Source organism: Lepisosteus platostomus, chromosome 25 (assembly GCF_059453375.1).
Source record: "Lepisosteus platostomus isolate fLepPlt1 chromosome 25, fLepPlt1.hap1, whole genome shotgun sequence".
NCBI classification, from domain to species: Eukaryota; Metazoa; Chordata; class Actinopteri; order Semionotiformes; family Lepisosteidae; genus Lepisosteus; species Lepisosteus platostomus.
Genome location: NC_142635.1, coordinates 14,866,868 through 14,884,730, shown reverse-complemented (window position 1 = coordinate 14,884,730; position 17,863 = coordinate 14,866,868). Strand labels below are relative to the sequence as shown.

Here is a 17,863-nt window from a genome sequence, read left to right as displayed (position 1 = left end):
CGTCTCATTAATAAACATTCCCCAAATGCTGCTCCTTCAGCAAGCAGCTACTGAAATGGGCACTTTGTCAACTGTTTTTTCCCCACTTCCCAGGAGCTTAAGACAGAGGGAAACAGAGGATCAGGTTCTGCTGACTTGAACAAATGAGGCAGAGCATAGATTTTCTGCATGCATATTCAAACGATGGATCAATGGACCCAGCCATTTTGACAGCCAGCCTTCAAGCAGATGCATATAATGAGAAAATGTGGGCGAAGGCGAAGCACAGAAACAAACTGAGCCCTGCTAAAGCAACCACAGACCCCGCCGTATTCTAAATACAAATAGAAACAGTTTCTACACAAAGCCTATTAAAAAAAATAGTATTTTTTTAGAATGCCACACAAATACATTACTTTCAAAAGAAAAGAAAATATTTCAGCTAGAATTTGAACAGCTTCTTCCATACTTTTCTCACTTTTGATTACACACACAAATACTGTATGCAGTAGCTATTTCATCCATCAACGCACACCTGGAAATCCACTGAAGCTCAGCAGGTGTGAGACTGGCCAGTATCTAAATGGGAGACATCCTGGGAAAAAGGTGTTAGCTGGGCCAGCAGGGGGCGCTCACCCTGCGGTCTGTGTGGGTCCTAATGACGGGGGCGTTATACTGTTAGAAGGGCACCGAACTTTGGATTAAATGTAAAACCGAGGTCCTGACTCTGTGGTAATTAAAAATCCCAGAGTGATTCTCGAAGAGAGGGTGTTACCCCGGTGTCCTGGCCAAATTTCCCCCTGGCTTTTCCCAATAATGGCCTCCTAATAATCCCCATCTCTGAACTCGCTGGTGACCAAGTGACTGTCAGGGTCAGACTGTCAGCTGGGCCAGTCGGACACCTGTCCCCAGCTGCGCAGGTGCCGGATACTGCGGCCCGGCCCTGTGGGACCGGACCACCCCTGTTCCAGCACGCACGGTGCGCAGGCGGGAAACTCACGGGATGGACATACAGCACGCATGCAGCGGCCCTCATCTCGGCAAGGAGCTGCACGCAAAGAGCCTGTTCCACAGCCGTGCGCTTTGTATGAGGCATTAAATCATACAAAGACGTTCGGGAGGGATTACAACAACAAGTCGATCTCGCACCGCTGTACCTCATCACCATCATCACCATGCTGAACTACTGTACACACATAAGTGAGATCAAGATAACATACATTTTACAGGTTTAACCTTAGAGGGTCATTTTCCATGCAGTGGGTGAGATCTGGAAAGAATGACTTCAATGCTTTGATCAGTTCGTCTTGCTGGGAAAAATCAGCTGGCATTCTTCTCATCTGTACAGCCTCTGCCCTTTCAGTCCAACTGACAGGTTTTATCATTTTCCAATGCACCAATCACTGCTGCTGTTAGTTTGTTTAAATGGAAATGATTAACTGAATGACACTGGGTAACACTGACAAATCAATCTCACACAATCTAATAAGAATTGTCAAATCAATCTCACACAGCTGTACCTAATCACCATCACCACCACCCTGAACTACATACGCATCCCTTCATATTCGCCTCCACCTTGCAGCTGCCCCTGGGTTCACTGTCTGAATGGGGCTCCAGCCTCGTTGTCCTGTGGCCGGGAGACTACCCGTTAACCGAGCGGGTTAAACTAAGACTTTTCTCAACACGTATTCCAAGCGTTCACAAAGCATCCAATTCATGGATGTTGCTGTCCCCAGTGAAATACAAAATGGAATTGCTGCAGTCTAATTCCAGGCGCACAACCTCTGGGAATTAAATACCAGAAAAAAGAAAAAACATCCCCCCTTTTCCATCCAAAGACAAAAAGCTCCTCGCTGCATGTGAAGATGTGCAGACCTGGACAGCCGGCCCAAGCGTTTGTTTCTGCAACGTTGTGATGGGAGGGTTTCTGTCAGCCCTACTTAGCAACCAAAAGTTACATTTTAATAATAGCTGAAAGACATTAGTCATGGTTTGATGGAAAAACGTTTTTGTGAACAAAAGGGGAAAAAAATCAGAAATCAGAATCAGAAAATAAAGCAAAACTTTACGTGTTTTTGTGTGAATTATTTACAGCATCCTCAATTAAAGGCTGCACAAGGCAAAGGGTATTCCTCTCGCATTCACGCAAACCCAAAACAGGGACTAAATATGCAATACAGCAGTGAAGCAGCTTGCTCCTGTACACAGGGCTAAGACACATTTACAGAAAAGAGAAGAACAGGTCTTCTCTGGCCTGAGTTACAGTAATGACTAGCATGTCTGGGGAGAGTGGAGCTTTAGCTATCAATGTCTTTTACTGCTTTAAACCTGCCTTCGATTTATCTAAACCTTTGACCACATTCACACTGAGCTGCACCAAATCAGTCTTTTCCTGAGCAAGGCACGGCACAGTACAGCCAATCTGTCAAGGGCAAAACAGCCTGGAGTGAAGACACAGTCACGCCAACATTACAACGACAGAGGTACAGTAGGAGGAAAACGTGAAAGAACAAACCACTTTTCTACAAAAAAAACTCCCTTTAATCCTTCCATTTTTCGAATGGAATTACATTATTGTCAGATTCAAACAGCATTTTTCAAATCGGGCAACAGGTCTTTTGATCTACAAAAGAAAGCAATAGGAAATGGAACATGAAACACGAAACACTCAGAAAGTGCTGATTGAATTGAGGCCTGTGAATCACATGATCTGAGCTCTGTCATTTAAGCACACATTCATCACTCCCTTTCTTTCCCCATTGCGGAAAGCGGTCTTGAAAAAGGTCTCGCGTTGTGGCACAGCCTCCTGTGACCTTGAGGTACTGCTCGCCTTGCCTCAGCACTTTCTACTCTCTGTGCGACTACGATAGTGTTCAGCGGAATTGGAGACGTGTTAAAGGGAGATTAAAAGAAGCTGTCAAAACCACCATCAAATACCTACAGTATGTGATCTCTGAATCTCTTAATTTTAAAATGCTTCAATCACAGAACAAATAGAAGACTTAAAACTGTTTTATTCTCATTGAACTTTGTGAAGTTTTTAACATTGAAAGAGGTCCTCCGGAGTTTCATTTTTGCATTATTTTCAATGGGATTCTCCAAAGTTGTCTTTCTCAGTTAATGCAGATAAAAGGCAAACTATCGCACTGCCTTTCATGGCAAGAGTTATCTTTTTTTTTTGCAGCTCGCTCACTGCAAAGCCAGCAATGTATCATCAAAGCAACAGTAAAAGATTTTTCTCAAGAGGTGACCTTGAAATTAAAAGCACGCACCATCGAGCACCACAGCTGGCCCCCAATACACAACATCTGCCCGTAAGAGGCCAAACTGCCTTTGATATTTTCCATGGAGACCCTAGTGTCCATAAAAGGAGAAAATATCACAATAGCCTGCAGTGCCAACTTGCACATCCACTTCCTGCTAATGGAGCCACTCAGAAGGCAGGACAAGCACTGCTGTGGAAGATCAGAACCAGAAGAGTCTGCCATGTCCTTGTTAAATCAAACTGTGCCTAGCAGAGGAGGTACAGTATGAAGCAGTGATGTGTTTGTCTCCATGTGAGTGGCTTAGAATCTCTTTAAATAGATGCCAACCGTCTGACTTCCTGGTGGGTTGAACTCATGCCAGATTCACCAGTTCTGATGGATACTGCCTGATGATTCTCCCTCTCGCTCCCTGGCCTGGCTGCGTGCTCTGCTGTCCTTGTGGCCCACTGATATCGACGAGCCAGGCTTCCTGTCCCTTACAGCTTGCTAACGTCTCGGGCCCCTGGAGTCGCGCCAGGCAGCCGCGATGAAATACGGCGTGCCCCCGGTTTACCACGACAGACCAACCACCTTCGCTTGCCGTCTCTGTGGGCTTCTGGGATCCACAAGCCAGAGCAGGATCTCTAATTAACACAACGTAGCGCTCCGAAAAAACTCTTCACTGCGTTAGCTTCCTAATCATTATCTCTACTTCAGGACATGGCTGAAACCATCCGGTGACAGACGGGAGCCTAAACCTTTTCTGTTTCAGGCACAGAGCTCTCATACAACACTGCTTTTCCAAAACCAGCGGTGAGCAGACTATTTTTGGAAACACACATACAGTAGAGTGAGCCCACAGTGAACACGACGACTTGTATCCATAACTAGGATTTCTGATCGTAAACAACTGGTCATTATTTAATTTTTAAAAACTTTGTCAGTCTTTGTATTGTATCATAATGCAGTACAGCTGAACAGTGAACTGGAATGGTAACTCTAGTGTCCTCACTCCAGCTCTCTGTGTGTTAAGGCAGTGCAAACTAACTGCCCAGATGATCATTGCCTTCCTACTGCTGTGGATTCACAAAGACAAGAATACAAGCAGAGGCAGTCCAATCCATCTCACCCATCCAGTTCTTAAGGCTTTCGACATCCAAGAGCTGCAGCAATACTATTCTTGTACTCTATGTTCCCACCAGCTCAGTAAAAAGAGAGACACAGGCACCAAAACATTTGCTCATTTGCTCAGTACTGTTGGTATGTTCCACATGTCATGTGCCAGTATTTTCAACGGATACATTTGGTTTCTGCAATTAAAGTACCTTTACATCAGTAATAGCAGAAAGGGATATAATTAAACTAGATCCACACAGTCTGAAAACTATAAGATAACTAACATCTGAAACTGTTTAATTCAGGCAAAGGTACGTGAACGAAGAACTCACCATTCACCTTTTTACACACCAGTACAAGCCTGCCAGAGTTTAAGCTGCTGCATGTTTGATGAGTGACTGCTGGGGTACAGCGAAACGAAAGCAGTGAAAGATTTAACATTGTGCGTAAAACACGAAGTAAACTCAGCAAAAACCGAAGACAAAAGGAAAGAAGCGAATGCTAAACCTATTATTAACTTACAAAAGGCTACTATTGTGCTCTGTGACTTTGTTTTGTCCCGTGATGGTTAACCATGACACTCTGTGTTCACAGGCAGCCTTAACAATGTGGATAGCACTCAACAATCCCAGGGCCAACAATGAAGCACTCTTGTCTGGTGCGGAGAGACTCTGACAATCACACAGAAGGACATGCTGCTTCTCCAATGCGGAGAAACAGACGAGGGGTGAGGAAAGATGAAAAGCCACCTACCTCAACTTCTCCGCCCCACTGTCAGACCTGTAAAAGAGGAGATGAGAACAACTTACACAAGTTTTCACCGACCAGCCCACAAAACCATCAACCCACCAGGAAGGTCACGGAGATTAGTGTTCCACTCCGCAAGAGTTCGCCTCACAGGCGCCCCTGTGGGGACCCACTCCAAAACTTTCCCCTTTGCTAGATTTAACTTTACAAGCCGACTGAAGTCCGAAAACTGCAATCAGCTTGTTTTCAAAGCAGCATGAAATCTTCCTTAGGAGCAGTATTCGGCACTCGCCGTGGAGAACTAAAACAAGCAAACTTGTCCAGAACAAGACAGAGGGGCTTGAAGCCTCCAGGGGACAAATGCCACAGTTCTTGGCCCTGAGCGTTCACCAGACGGCTGAGGTTACATTGCAATTCACCAGAATAACTACTGAGTGCTGCAAAAATTGTCTACACTTGCACTGCATCAGCCATACTGTATGTATATCTTCACGGGTGAACAAAACCCCACTGGATATAAAAAAATATGTGCTTTTGTTGAGGCTGTTTACTTATGGTCACTGTAAGTTCAGTGTAATGAACCTAAAGAGACGTAAACGTGGTGATCTCAGTTTGTCTTCAGGACAGGCCAGTCTTAGATCCTTCCCCTTAAACACAGCACCCCTAGATTTCACAGAGAAGTAGATAAGCACCTAGTGTGTCTTCAAAGGACATCAAAAGATCAACAAAGATTCAAATGTAATTTGACAAAAAGCAGAACTGGACCAGAACAAGTGAAAAGGGTCAGCAGGTACAGAAATTTAATGGAATAAGCAACAGGGTATTTAATACATTATTAAAACAAAGAAATACAGCAAAGGAATTATCTACACTATCGTAACAGTGTAAAAAAGCCCAGGTGTCCCCTAAATTAAACTTTTGTGAAGACGGCAGACATTTCTTTTGCAACGGAAAGTCCACTGAGATCGCGGGCCTCCTGCCCCGTGCACACCAGCGGACTGGCGCTTGCTGTGGAGAGCTCCCAGCCCCCACCTGCCCTGCCCTGGCCTGCCCGGCCCCGCCCGGCCCCGCCGCCAGCCCAGCGCCCTACTCACTTGGACCTGCGGAAGGACAGCCGCTTGCGGAGCGACGAGACACGGATGTGGCAGCCCTGCTTGACGGCGGAGCTGCAGGAGACGGGCTCCGCGCCCTCGCTCTGGACCATGCTGCCCCCTGCTCTCAGGGCTCAGCGCGCGCCTGCTTGGCAGAGAGCCCGGCATGCCCGGGCCCAGCCAGAACTCGCCAGCGCGCCCCGGAAACGAGCCCTGAGCTCCTCCTCAGGGGTCCGCAGGCAGCCAGGCGGTCTCAGATCCCTCCCTCAGGCTCTGCCGCTCCTCTTCAAGTGAGGGAAAGAGGTGAGAATACCTCCCTCTCATCACCTGAGCCCCTGATTTGGAGAATATCGCCCTCCTCTCTCTGATCAGCTGCGCAAGCACCTATTGTACTAGACTGCTGTTAGACCCAGCCTGGCCTGCCTCCAGCTGCCCTAAAACACTGTTTCTGCAGTTTTTTGACTAATGTAGCTGTCTGAAGTCCTCACCCACTGCCGACCTAGTTACACAGCGCAACGTCTTGTTCCTGTGCGCCTCCTTTATTCTGCTCCTCTCCCCCACCTGAAAACACTGTTTGCTCCCAGAGGGATGTTTGCTTAGCGGCACCAAGTGTCACACGTGGTCGAGTCATGTTTTTTTTTTTGCCTTGCGTAAGGAAAACGACCGCCTTCCACGGCTTCTTGCTTTTCCATTTTTTCTTCTCTGAACATCCACCGCCGATTCTGGTAATTCTGAAGGACAGAAACAAACTAATTATCCCCTCCTTAAGGAGGCGAGCAAAGCACAAACGAGAGGGGATTTTCGGGACAGCTTTGGCGAACAGATCCTCGTTAATCCACTCTTAAAATCAAGGAGGAAAGGTGGGCTGACAAACGTACTGCACTGGGGGGAAAAAAAAAGTCAATTCCTGCCAGGAAGCAGTGAGACCTGGAGAAGAGACGTCAAGAAGTCGTGATCACATCATACCCAAAGCCTCGGGTCACAAGACAATTTGGAAGAGATTGAAAACTCTTGAAACACTGTATGCTGTGTAACTAGAAAGCAAATCATGGGCATCATGTTATCATGAGCATTTTAATCATATGCAAAGGAACAGGTAAAGGTTCATTCCATGCTGAAAGGTAAAGAAAAAAAGAAATGCTATGATTCAGTCTTCTACATAGTGTTTCTTTTCTTTATCTTTGAGATTTATCTGCTCCTTTGCAGCCCTAGCATGCTGACGCAGCTCCCTATTCAAACCATTTTAATATTATACACTTTCAAACTGCGAACGTTAATAAGGAGCATTTACTTATTTATGGGACTCATTTCTGTACAAAACATTTCTAGATTTCTACTGATAGACAGAGTCTATGAGTCATAATGTCCATAATCAGTGCTGCACATGTATTTGCATTTTCCAGTCCTACATTTTGCAACAACAGCGAAGACGGTACATCCCTGCTGATAAGGGTAGAGTACCTGTATATTGTTTGGCGATATGAGAGAAACCTTCAGGGCTCTTAAAACTAAAGGCTCAGAACCAGAACACAGCTTCCGTTCTCCCATGGAGCCTCCAGATGTCCCACAGGAGCCTGGACAAGTGCACTCCACTGGACCTTCCAAGGAACTGTAAGGAACTTAAAGCCCTTCGGGGGAAAAGCTGCTTATAGGAATTAGTGGACCTACTGTAGCAGTGGCACTCTTCAATCTGGGCCACAATATCCAAAAAAGGCACAGCCCCAGTAGAGCCACAGCTGAGCTGGGCGAGGTCCTATCCTTTGGATGTTAAACCAAGGTCCCGACTGCTGGGTCACTAAAGATACAAAGGCCCTGCTGTTCAGAGTACAGGTGCGGGTGGGGAAGTTTAATTCAGTGCTTCTACAATCCTGCTTCCTTGAAATTCGCCCTCAATTCATCTGCTGAAGCGATTTCTCACTCCTCCCCCTGACCTGCGGTGCATTGGGACTGCCGGAGCAGAATCTCAGTCACTTGCCACCATATAAGCTGTACTGTATGTACTGTACCTAACGCTTGGGGAAACTTGAGAATGAAAAGTCCCACGCACATGCTTTCAACTACAGATTATTATCTACAGTCAGGACAAAGCACTCAGGTTGAACTGGGACTTTGATTTTCGTCAGAAAGTAGTTAATCTAGCGGCACTTTTTATTTAAATTAATCGATAGAATGTATAAATCATTTTAGGACGACAAACAGTTAAACTCCAATAATATACAGTTTTATCAAAAACTGCAACCATTTTATTTAAAAAAAAAACAAGATGTTTCAAGTGCTTTATCACTGCTGCTAATTCTCACAGAGCCAAAAAAGGCAAATTCTGATAAGTAATATCTGAAAATACACCCAAGAAAAGCTTTGTTTAGGTGCTCTTAATTCTAAAACTCAGATCAATAAAAAGACTCTTCTCCTAACACAATCACTGTATAGCCAGCAGGCTCTGCATATTTCATGTGCGGCAGCAATGATGACTCTGCACGATATCCTGTTAAAACCAGAACTGCATGAGGACTAAAATCCAACTCAAGAGCTATTACCTGCAAAAGAAACATGCCATCCTGTGCCCAGGTACAAGATGTGCCCAGCTGCGGCTGCACGCGCGCATGACGTTCCATTGACAAAGCTACAGAGAACCACTCCGCCAGCTAGCTGTGCTTTAGGGGCTCTTCCATGCTCCCCCTGCACGCTGCACCTGCACTGCCCCGACCTTCTCAATATCATGCATCTGGAAATCAAAGAATATCCTCTTGAGCTGGAGAAGAGGTGAGCGGGAGGGGGAGAGGGAGAGACGGGCTCTCTGGACAGACATCCGCAGGGCCGTGTGCTGTGGCCTCCACTCACGAGAGCTCTTTACCCCTCATGCGTACCGGGGGTTCCCAACAATGCTACTGTAGTTTCTCATTTGCTCCTCAGCTGCTTGTTCACCCATTGCTTCGGGTTACAAATAACTGCCGTGGCCTCCTCGGGCTTCGCTTGCAATCCATTCTCACGTCTTGCCAAGAAAAAGAAAACTGCAAGAGCCACCAGCAGGAACGTTCTCATTGCTGAGGACAAGCCTCAAGAGAGGGGTAAGGAACCTATACTGTCCGGAACCTTTTTTTTTTGTTCAATGCAGATCACCGATTACAAAAGAAAGATTTAAGGTGACTAAAAGACCCCGACGCAATGTGTGTGAATCCTTCACATCCAGGAGCACCATCCCTTCTCGCTCCGGAGACGTATGGCACAGCGTATTCAATGTCACTTCACTCAGGCAATCCCCTTGCCTCTTTAATTAAATGCTACACTATGTGCCCACCTCTCCTATCAGGCAGAGAGCCAGCATCACGCAAACTGGGCTGACTCAGCTGCAGCATGTTGATATTCATATCCGTCCAGAACACCTCCGCACGTTCTCAGTAATAACTACCGATTTCACAGATAGTTAGCAGATCAAAATGCAATAAAAGACTCTGTTCAGGTCTGAGATCCTGATTTTGGTCTCACCTCAGATTGCAGCCAAACAAGTCAAGTAACCATTCAGCTATAAGCAAAACGTTTTGAGCTGGTTTCAAAGGGTAGTGAAAAACGTATAAATCAGTTGTGCAGTTTAAATGGTTTAAACTAGGTGTGCAGCAGAACTAGCTGTCAAACACACATGATCACAGTTACTGCTGCAGTACAATTAGGACACACCAAAAGGTCATTCTAATCTTTATTCTGCTCAACCGTCTTTTGGATTCTGAATCTACAGTAATGTGTATCTTTTGTCCTAGAAAAGCGTTAAATAATACATTCGCTCAATTCACCAGAGACAGGATTAACCAGCTCTTGAGATCTACTTATTGGTCAAAATAATCTAAAGGAAAAGACAAATCTGAAGTTCAGCTCCAGTAATGCCACTAATCAGCCTGGACAAAATAACTAACAAGAGCAGTCAGAGGCGCTGTTGTGACTAACACCCGTACAATTACAGACGTGAGTCACAGCAGGCATGAAGCCCTGGGACCACTTTAAGAGGCACAATATGGCAGGAAGGCGGCCCTTTTTCAAAACATGTCACCAATTAAATGGCAAACAATCATGGCTGAACAGAAGAATCACTATGTGATTTCACACAATTTCTCTCATCAGTCAGGGTAGGGTATGACAGAAAAAGCCTCGAAAGTGTGAATCGGGATGCAAATGCGTCTGCCAACTGGCGTAGCCTGTAAGTTCACACATCCACCGGCCGTGTGGATCTCGGCTCTGGTCCTGACACTCACTGTGTTCACTCGGTTTCTTCCCATTTGGGCCCTAAATCATTGGTGCTCACTGACGCATGAAACTGATCACCCGCACTCTGTCCTCATTTCCAATTACTTGAGCACAGTTTATACAGCCTCTGGCCAGCTGGCTAATTTGCTGCCGTATTTCTGTCTAAAACAGGTGATCAATAGATAAGGCAAACAGAGACACAGGCTGGAATGACACTGAATCAGACAACACCCTTGGCATTTTTACTTCTGCTTCAGATCAACCGGTTATAGCCCAGGCTGATGCAGTGCAGTGTCGGGATTATGAAAAGATTCCCCCTTTTTGGCTGTGAGACTTGTAGACTGCACCCCACGGGAAATGGCTGATCCCAACCTTTCCTGCAAGACTACACCTTATCCCTTCAATGTGTCAGGTTTGATCTGTGTTAGGTACAGTACGTGTGTTGGGTTTGGTTTAAACTTAGCTTTCTCCAGGTCAAAGAAGCAGGACAGTGTACCTGCTGAGTAAAATCCTTACTGTTTTTATCTGATTTTCTGAAGCAGCCCAGTATTAGAATTTACATCCTGTATCAATGTTTAACATATTCTTATACCATACTGTACATCTCCTTTTACATTCTGTGATTAATAAATGTTGCGCTCTTGTCCTAAGAGACAAGTACAGAGATACAGGGGGCCGTGCCTGGGGCTCGTGTTCTGGAGCCAAGGAATGAGAGAACGTGGCTCGCTCTCCAGTTGGACGCCAGTCACAAACTTCGTTCAAACGCTGATGAACTGCGCTGCCACATCTCACATCCCTAGGATTACCACAAACCATGCACAGCTAAAGCCTTCTAGTTCATCGGTCAGCACAAGATCATCATTTCCTTCCCAGGAGTCTGCGGACAGCTTTCATTAGAACGTGCTGGTGTCAAAACAGGAGGAGGAAGAAGCAGCAGAACCAGGAGGCTCTACTGTACAGGTTTAGCAGCGCTGCCTAACACACAAATCCATGGGCCCTGGAGATGTCTGGGTAGCAGGTGTTGAGGTCTGGAAGCCATGTGAGTTATTTGACAGGTGCAGGAGAACCAAGTGGGCATAAACAGAAGTCACTGATCTCATTAGACTTTCACTCAGCGATGGAGCTGTGCCGGAGGCTTCGCGGCACGTGCCTCGCAGGTGTCGCTGATGGGATAATCAGAGACGCTGCAGTGAGCGAGCACGTCTCCAATTACGGCACCAGTCAACCCTGCTACGGCAATGTTTACAAAACCGCGAGAGACGGCGGAGGGGGAGAGAGACGCCGCTGTAAAGCTGGAGAGCCGAACGCCGTCGGATTTCTCCCGCTGCGATCCCACCTGGTGGAACACAGCAACAGGCAAACAACAGCAGCAAGCCAGCCAATTGAAGACAGTATTAGTTTGTAATTGCTTGGACCTCTAAAACCACAGTTAACTGTGCTGTGTACAAAACATACCATGGTTTAGGTAACACCTTGTCTGGCTCTATAGCATGAAAATTTCACAGGGGAAAAAGGTTTTATGGAACACGTACTATATTGCTCAAAGAAACCAACACCACCTCTCATTCTTTAAAGGAGAAAAGGCGTTCATTGGGGTTTCTCCCTAAATATCAATTGACCACAGCTCTTCCAGAAGCAGATTTCACAGCTGCTATGTGTACACACCCGACAAACAGGGTCCCACTTAAGCACACAGACACAGAGAAGACACTTTCCTCAGGCTCCCCCTCGTCCAGACCACTGGGCCAGCCAGTGATGTCACTGAGAGACGCCCTGCTGCTGCAGTTGGTGCCAAGTCTCCCATAAAGCACCTGTTTCCTCTCAGAGCATCAGGAGACTACAGCACGTGCAGTTGTGTGCAAAAGTGTAGGCATCCCCGGTCAGATTGTATGTTTCAGTAAATCTCTAAGTGAAAAAGAATTTCTGCGTTGTAAAACTGTAAACATGACATCTGTTTATGGCATCTGCAAATGTTAATGCACCAGTAGTATTTAATTACAGTTATGTAGATATTCTAATTAAAAATTCATAAAACGGTGAACATGGCATGTGCAAATGTTTTGGCACGCTGTTAGTCAGCACGTAGTAACAACTCCATTGGCAGAAATCACAGCTTCCAAAGGTTTCCTGTAGACAGCTAAGAGACTTTCATGCAATGCTTGTTTGAGATCTCCCCATAGATTTCCAATAATACTCAAGACTGGGGACTGTGAAGCCCATTCCAAAACCTTCATCTTTCCTTCCTTTAAGTACTTTAAGGCTGATTTTGAGGTATGTTTCAGATCACTGTCTTTCTGAAATATCCAACCTGTTTCCAGCTTCAATTTCTTTACCGACTCGAAGATCTTAGCATCTAAGATGTGCTAATACTGTATGTAGTTGAATCCATTCCAACAGCTAACAAGTACAATTTTTATTTCATCAGTCCACAGCACTTTTCCGGCTTACCAAGGTTTAGTTCAGGCGTGGCTTTTGAGATGACATTGCAGAAAAGGTTTCCTTCTGACGACTCTCCCATGCACATCATATTTGTGTAAGCAAATACTATACTGTGGACCTGTGGACAACTACTCTGTTGTCAGCTAAACTTTTCTGCAGGTCATTTGCAGCAATCTGCGTGTTCTGGTTTGCAGATCAGTTGTCAAGCAGTTGTAGCAGAGATGTGTCTTGGTCTTGGCATGACTTCAACCGTTCCCTTCAACTTCCATTACTTAACGATTTTTCTGACAGTTAAAATTGCAAGCTGGAAGGTATCTGTAGTCCCCCCTCCCTGCTTGATGAGAGTGAATTATTTTTATTTTAAAGTCCTCAGACAGCTGACTGGAGGAGCCCATGACCTTGAAATGAAGGCAGAACAACAATCAGAACCTGAGTGGTTAAAGGGCCAGAGTATCTATTCAACCCTAAAAATTGTCTTGACCTGGCATAATGAGTCAAGTATGTTTTAAGGCCTTTGAAAAACACAAATACAAATTAAAAAGTGGTAACAAATCAACTGGAAAGGTGCCTAAACATTTGCATTGTCACATTCACTTTTTATTCTTTTCCATTTATTTTTTCCAATTATAATTTGCAGAGAGATATTGGGTTTAACTCTGTACCATGTAGGGGCTGCGTCACCTTCTTTTCACTTAGAGATTCACTGAAACAATGTTTAACCAGGGGTGCCTGAACATGTGCACACAATTACATGTGCGCTGTAGCTAACTGGCCCCTGCCAAAGCAGGCCAAGCTCACACATGGCAGAGCATCATGGAGACTAGCACTACTGCCTCACACCTCCAGTCTGATTCTGGACTGCGGGGTCTGGCTGTGTGGAGTTGGCACATTCTGAGATTTCCGAGGACTTCTCCCACTTTCCAAAGACTTGCAGGTTAGGTCTGATTGGACACTATGTGCTTTGACAAGACCAGAACCACTCTGCTCCACTGCAATAGTCCACACACACAAGCACCTCGTCCACTGCAGTTGGTGACCCAACAAGAGAATACAGATTTCACAGTGAAGTACTGTACAATGACAGTTGATGAGGCATTTCAGAGTCACCACACTTGCGATTTCGGTGGCTGTTTGCTTGTAAAGTATCAGGTTGTGCCTTGACAGTGTTATGGCAGCTAGAACTCCCCAAAACATGGTAAGTCTGAAAGGTGCATTTAATCCACTATTGCTTGCACATCCTTTTAAAGCACCAGTTTTCTGTAAAATTCATTCTCTAAAATTTGTGCCATTATTATCACCGTTAATATCAATATCATTAATATTATCACTGTGAGCTCATCTCTCTCTCTCTATGTGGCACCCAGGCTTCTCCCAGAAAATTCAAAGTAGAATTACCGCAGATAGAAACCACAGAGGCAAAGGAGAGACACAGCTCTGGAGAAATGGTGCCCTCTAGTGTGTACAGCAGGATATAACCGAAAGCAATGTGGAGGAAATACAGTACAGCCACAGACTCAGCAGAGGTCAGTGTCTGGACTGTCTGACGGGCCCTGGATCTTTCAGGCCTGTGCTCATCACAACTTTCTTATACCATCAGATACAAACCAGCAAGAGAGAAAGCGCACTTATAAAGAAAATGCATTTACAACATTGCTGTAATAATTAAAAACCAAATGAATATTAAACTAGCCACTAATACATTCAGCTTATTAGCAAGCATGCTGTGATACACAAATGATTAACATAAAATATATGTTCAGATTTGCAACTGTTAGGTCTTATTGTCAAAATACGTCGTCTCCTGAAAACCACAAGACATTGGTCAACTTGTGGTTGACAAGACATTGGTCAACTTGTGGTTTTCATAAGAATTTGAAACATTGGAAGATATTTTATAAAAGACAGCTGATCTTAGAATTTAAGCGATTAAGTGATGAACCAATCAATCAATCAATCAAAATGGGGTGGTGCAGTAATGCACAGCAGAAGCAGCAGCTTGGAGCTCAACATCAGGCCCCTGCTGCTGCCACAGTACTGTAAAGACCAGGCGGCCAGATCTGTCACAAGTTCAACACGTATCTTAGACACAGTGACGGAGAGAGTGGGACAGGGCCTGCAGGATACACAACACCACTACTGACAGGTCACCTTCAGCTCCAAGCATTGATAACTGAAACCCCGTGAGCGGACGTGAGTGAAGTTTCTTTTAAAATCGCGTTTACAGAACATTGCTTCTGTGGATCCAAAAGAAAACTTCCCCCGCTGTATGTGCATAACTGTCCTCCTGCCACCCCTCTCTGCAGCGAAGCAGTCAGTCTGGTCAAGCTCTGTAACCTCAGCCTCGGCCACTTGGGCCCTCTTCCCCCAGCGGACTGGCCCTCAGCGCAGCAGCAGGCTCGCTCACACGGAGCCAGCCCGGGGTACTCACTTCTCCTCGCGGATGAAGGGAGTCAGGAAGCGCATGGAGTCGTCCTCATGGCTGCTCTGCTGGCTGCTGTAACACAAGACACAGACATGGAGCCATCAGGACAGGACAGCCCAGCCTGCAGGCACCGCTAGCTGCACACTACCCATAAAACAGCACACGTCTGGAATAAATCCTCAAATGCTTTTTATTTCCTTCTTTCAATCAACAGCATTGAACGCTCAAATCTCAGGTACGGCCTCTTGTGGTTCATCAAGCTTCCTTCCTTCTAGAAACATACGACAAGCAGAAGAACGACGGAGCAGAAGAACTATCAACTTATTTAACAAAACAAAAAACCAACGTGCAACATTCCCCATCGTTTCAGAACTGGAGGCAAAGGTTCTCAAGTGTCAAGTAATTTATCAGCAGATTAAAACCAGCATGGCCTTATTTCAGAACTACAAAGCACACTTTAACAAACTGTCAGCACTCAGAAATTCAATCATAATGGCTGTACTCACCCACAATCAGAACGGTCTAAAAAGGAAACAATTTGCTTTCTCTTCTGGAAATCAGAAAAAGAATCACGGCATCCATCATACTGATATAATTTTAATGGCAAGAAAAAGACCAAAAGAGAGCTTAACAGATACAGTATTCTCCAAGGCAGGACATTACAGCAGTCCTAACACGCTCCACAAGAGGGCATTATCTGATTCACTCCTTGGAGCCCTCATTCACTACAGCTTTAGTCAAAGTCCGGCTCTTAGAATGAATACGAGACAAAAAACAAAACTGTGTGATGGCACAAAGTGTCCCTCAGTAAAAAGACATGAGAAGCATGGACCGTTCTAAAACAACACCGTTTGAAGTTTGCAAATGAACCAAATACTCAGACAGAGATCTGTCTGTTAGGCAAACCACACTCGAGTGAACAAGATTTTCCCACACTTGAGCACCGAGAGAGGCAAAGTTGTGAAAGTCTGCGACTTCCTTTTCTCGAAGATAGAAATGAAGCTGCCCCTATGTGAACAGCAACAGAGTCAGAAACTGTGCCACTTAAAAATACTCAGGAAACCATTCGACCCGTATAATTTAAATTACAGAAGGAAGAAAATTCAGCTCAGCAGTCAGAATGGTTTTCTTGAGAAATCACTTACAAGCTCACCAACATACATTATACTGTATATACTGTACACGTCAGCAAAGAAACCCATCATTTATGACCCTAAAACCCACTAAAAACATTCAACACCACCTTGAAGGAGTTTTGTAGATTGTATTTAACAAGATGTTCGGACCCTTGAAACCTCTTAAGTTGGGGCGGAATTTTCCGGACCGTGTTTTTTTCTTACAAGCGGAAAGCTGTAACACCATTGACCCCTTACGATCAGCAAGGTTGAACGGTGTTCAGCCATTTTTGAAAGCAAAATCTGGAAGTAAAAAACTTTTTATATAAAAAATGATGCATTCATAATCTTTCTTAAATCCAATTCCTTGCCAAGATATGACAATTATTAGATTATTCTTCACACATTACTACTTTAATGTACTGTACATGTACTGTATCTGTGCATTTGGGGTACTTCGTAAAACCTGAACATACAGCTGCTCTGTAAAACAAAACTAATTGATCTATTGAAAACAAAATCAATAGAGATCCCAAACTGACATATCTTGAACTAGGCTGCCCAGACCATATCCGAGCTATTGCAAGTCTCAAAAAGGCTAAAGAAACATTCTGTTTTTGGTTAGAAGTAGATAAAGACAAATTATCCGGCAATCTTGTTATTGCAAACAATAAAGAAGCCTTTCATGGGAAATGAACAGCATCTTAATAAAATAATAACTTCTGCATGTAGTTTTATGTTGCGTCTTTTGTCATTGACTGATAATATACAGCATACCGAATCAGCAAAGCGTGTTTAATTGCCCGTGTCAGTCAACAGCCCAAAGCAATTTACAACAAAGTCAAAAATCTGAAATCTGTCTTTGCTCAAAGCAGATCGACTCATCGCATCTTCGTGGCACATTACCATCTGCCAGCAGTTAAGCACCTGCAGCTGTATTTAAAATACAAGTCAGGCTACATTAAAGAGTGGAGGTTATGCCCCTTTTCTTCTATAACGTCACTAAGCTTGACAAACCAGCACTTCAGACTCACACTGTTGCTTTTCCTGCTGCACTGCCCATGAGGGAAACACTTCAGGCCCTGTGTGCTCACAGCAGCGCACCGCCACCCAAGTGCTTGTATCCCTGGAGCGTGAACCACGCGCCGGTCCCGGGCGGCAGCGGCCCACAACAAAGCCGCTGCGCTCATGTGACTTCAGGGAGAGAGCTGGGAAGCCCAGGGCTGGCTGTGAGCCGGGGAACAGAACTGGCTATGTTTTCACTGGTCCAGGCTACACAACCCACCCTGCCCACAGCAGGTATTTCAAGTCCACATGGGCGTGGTGTCTTTTTATCTGCTGGGAGAAAGTTCTTCCTCCCAGACTTCTCTGCGCTGACATGCTCTGACGGTCACCCATTTCAATTATTTTGCTGCCTTCGAACTTTAAATTGTTCACACAGCAAAAAAAAAAAAAAAAAGAAGATGGGTC

General features: G+C 45.1%; 1 protein-coding gene across 13 annotated transcripts in view; it reads right to left on the bottom strand.

The window, feature by feature from the left end:
- Positions 1 to 17,863, bottom strand: part of LOC148641195 (protein Aster-B-like) — a 188,290-nt gene that overhangs the window by 87,640 nt on the left and 82,787 nt on the right. For 11 of the 13 annotated variants that reach the window (XM_088619621.1, XM_088619612.1, XM_088619614.1 and 8 more), the window contains 2 exons: positions 15,285 to 15,350; positions 5,097 to 5,123 (listed from right to left, as the gene is read on the bottom strand). In XM_088619621.1, coding sequence (XP_088475747.1) covers positions 5,097 to 5,123; positions 15,285 to 15,350 — 93 coding nt within the window. Of the gene's footprint in view, positions 1 to 5,096; positions 5,124 to 15,284; positions 15,351 to 15,784; positions 16,165 to 17,863 lie in introns of those variants that run through there. The other 2 variants (XM_088619624.1, XM_088619619.1) reach the window with 2 other exon arrangements.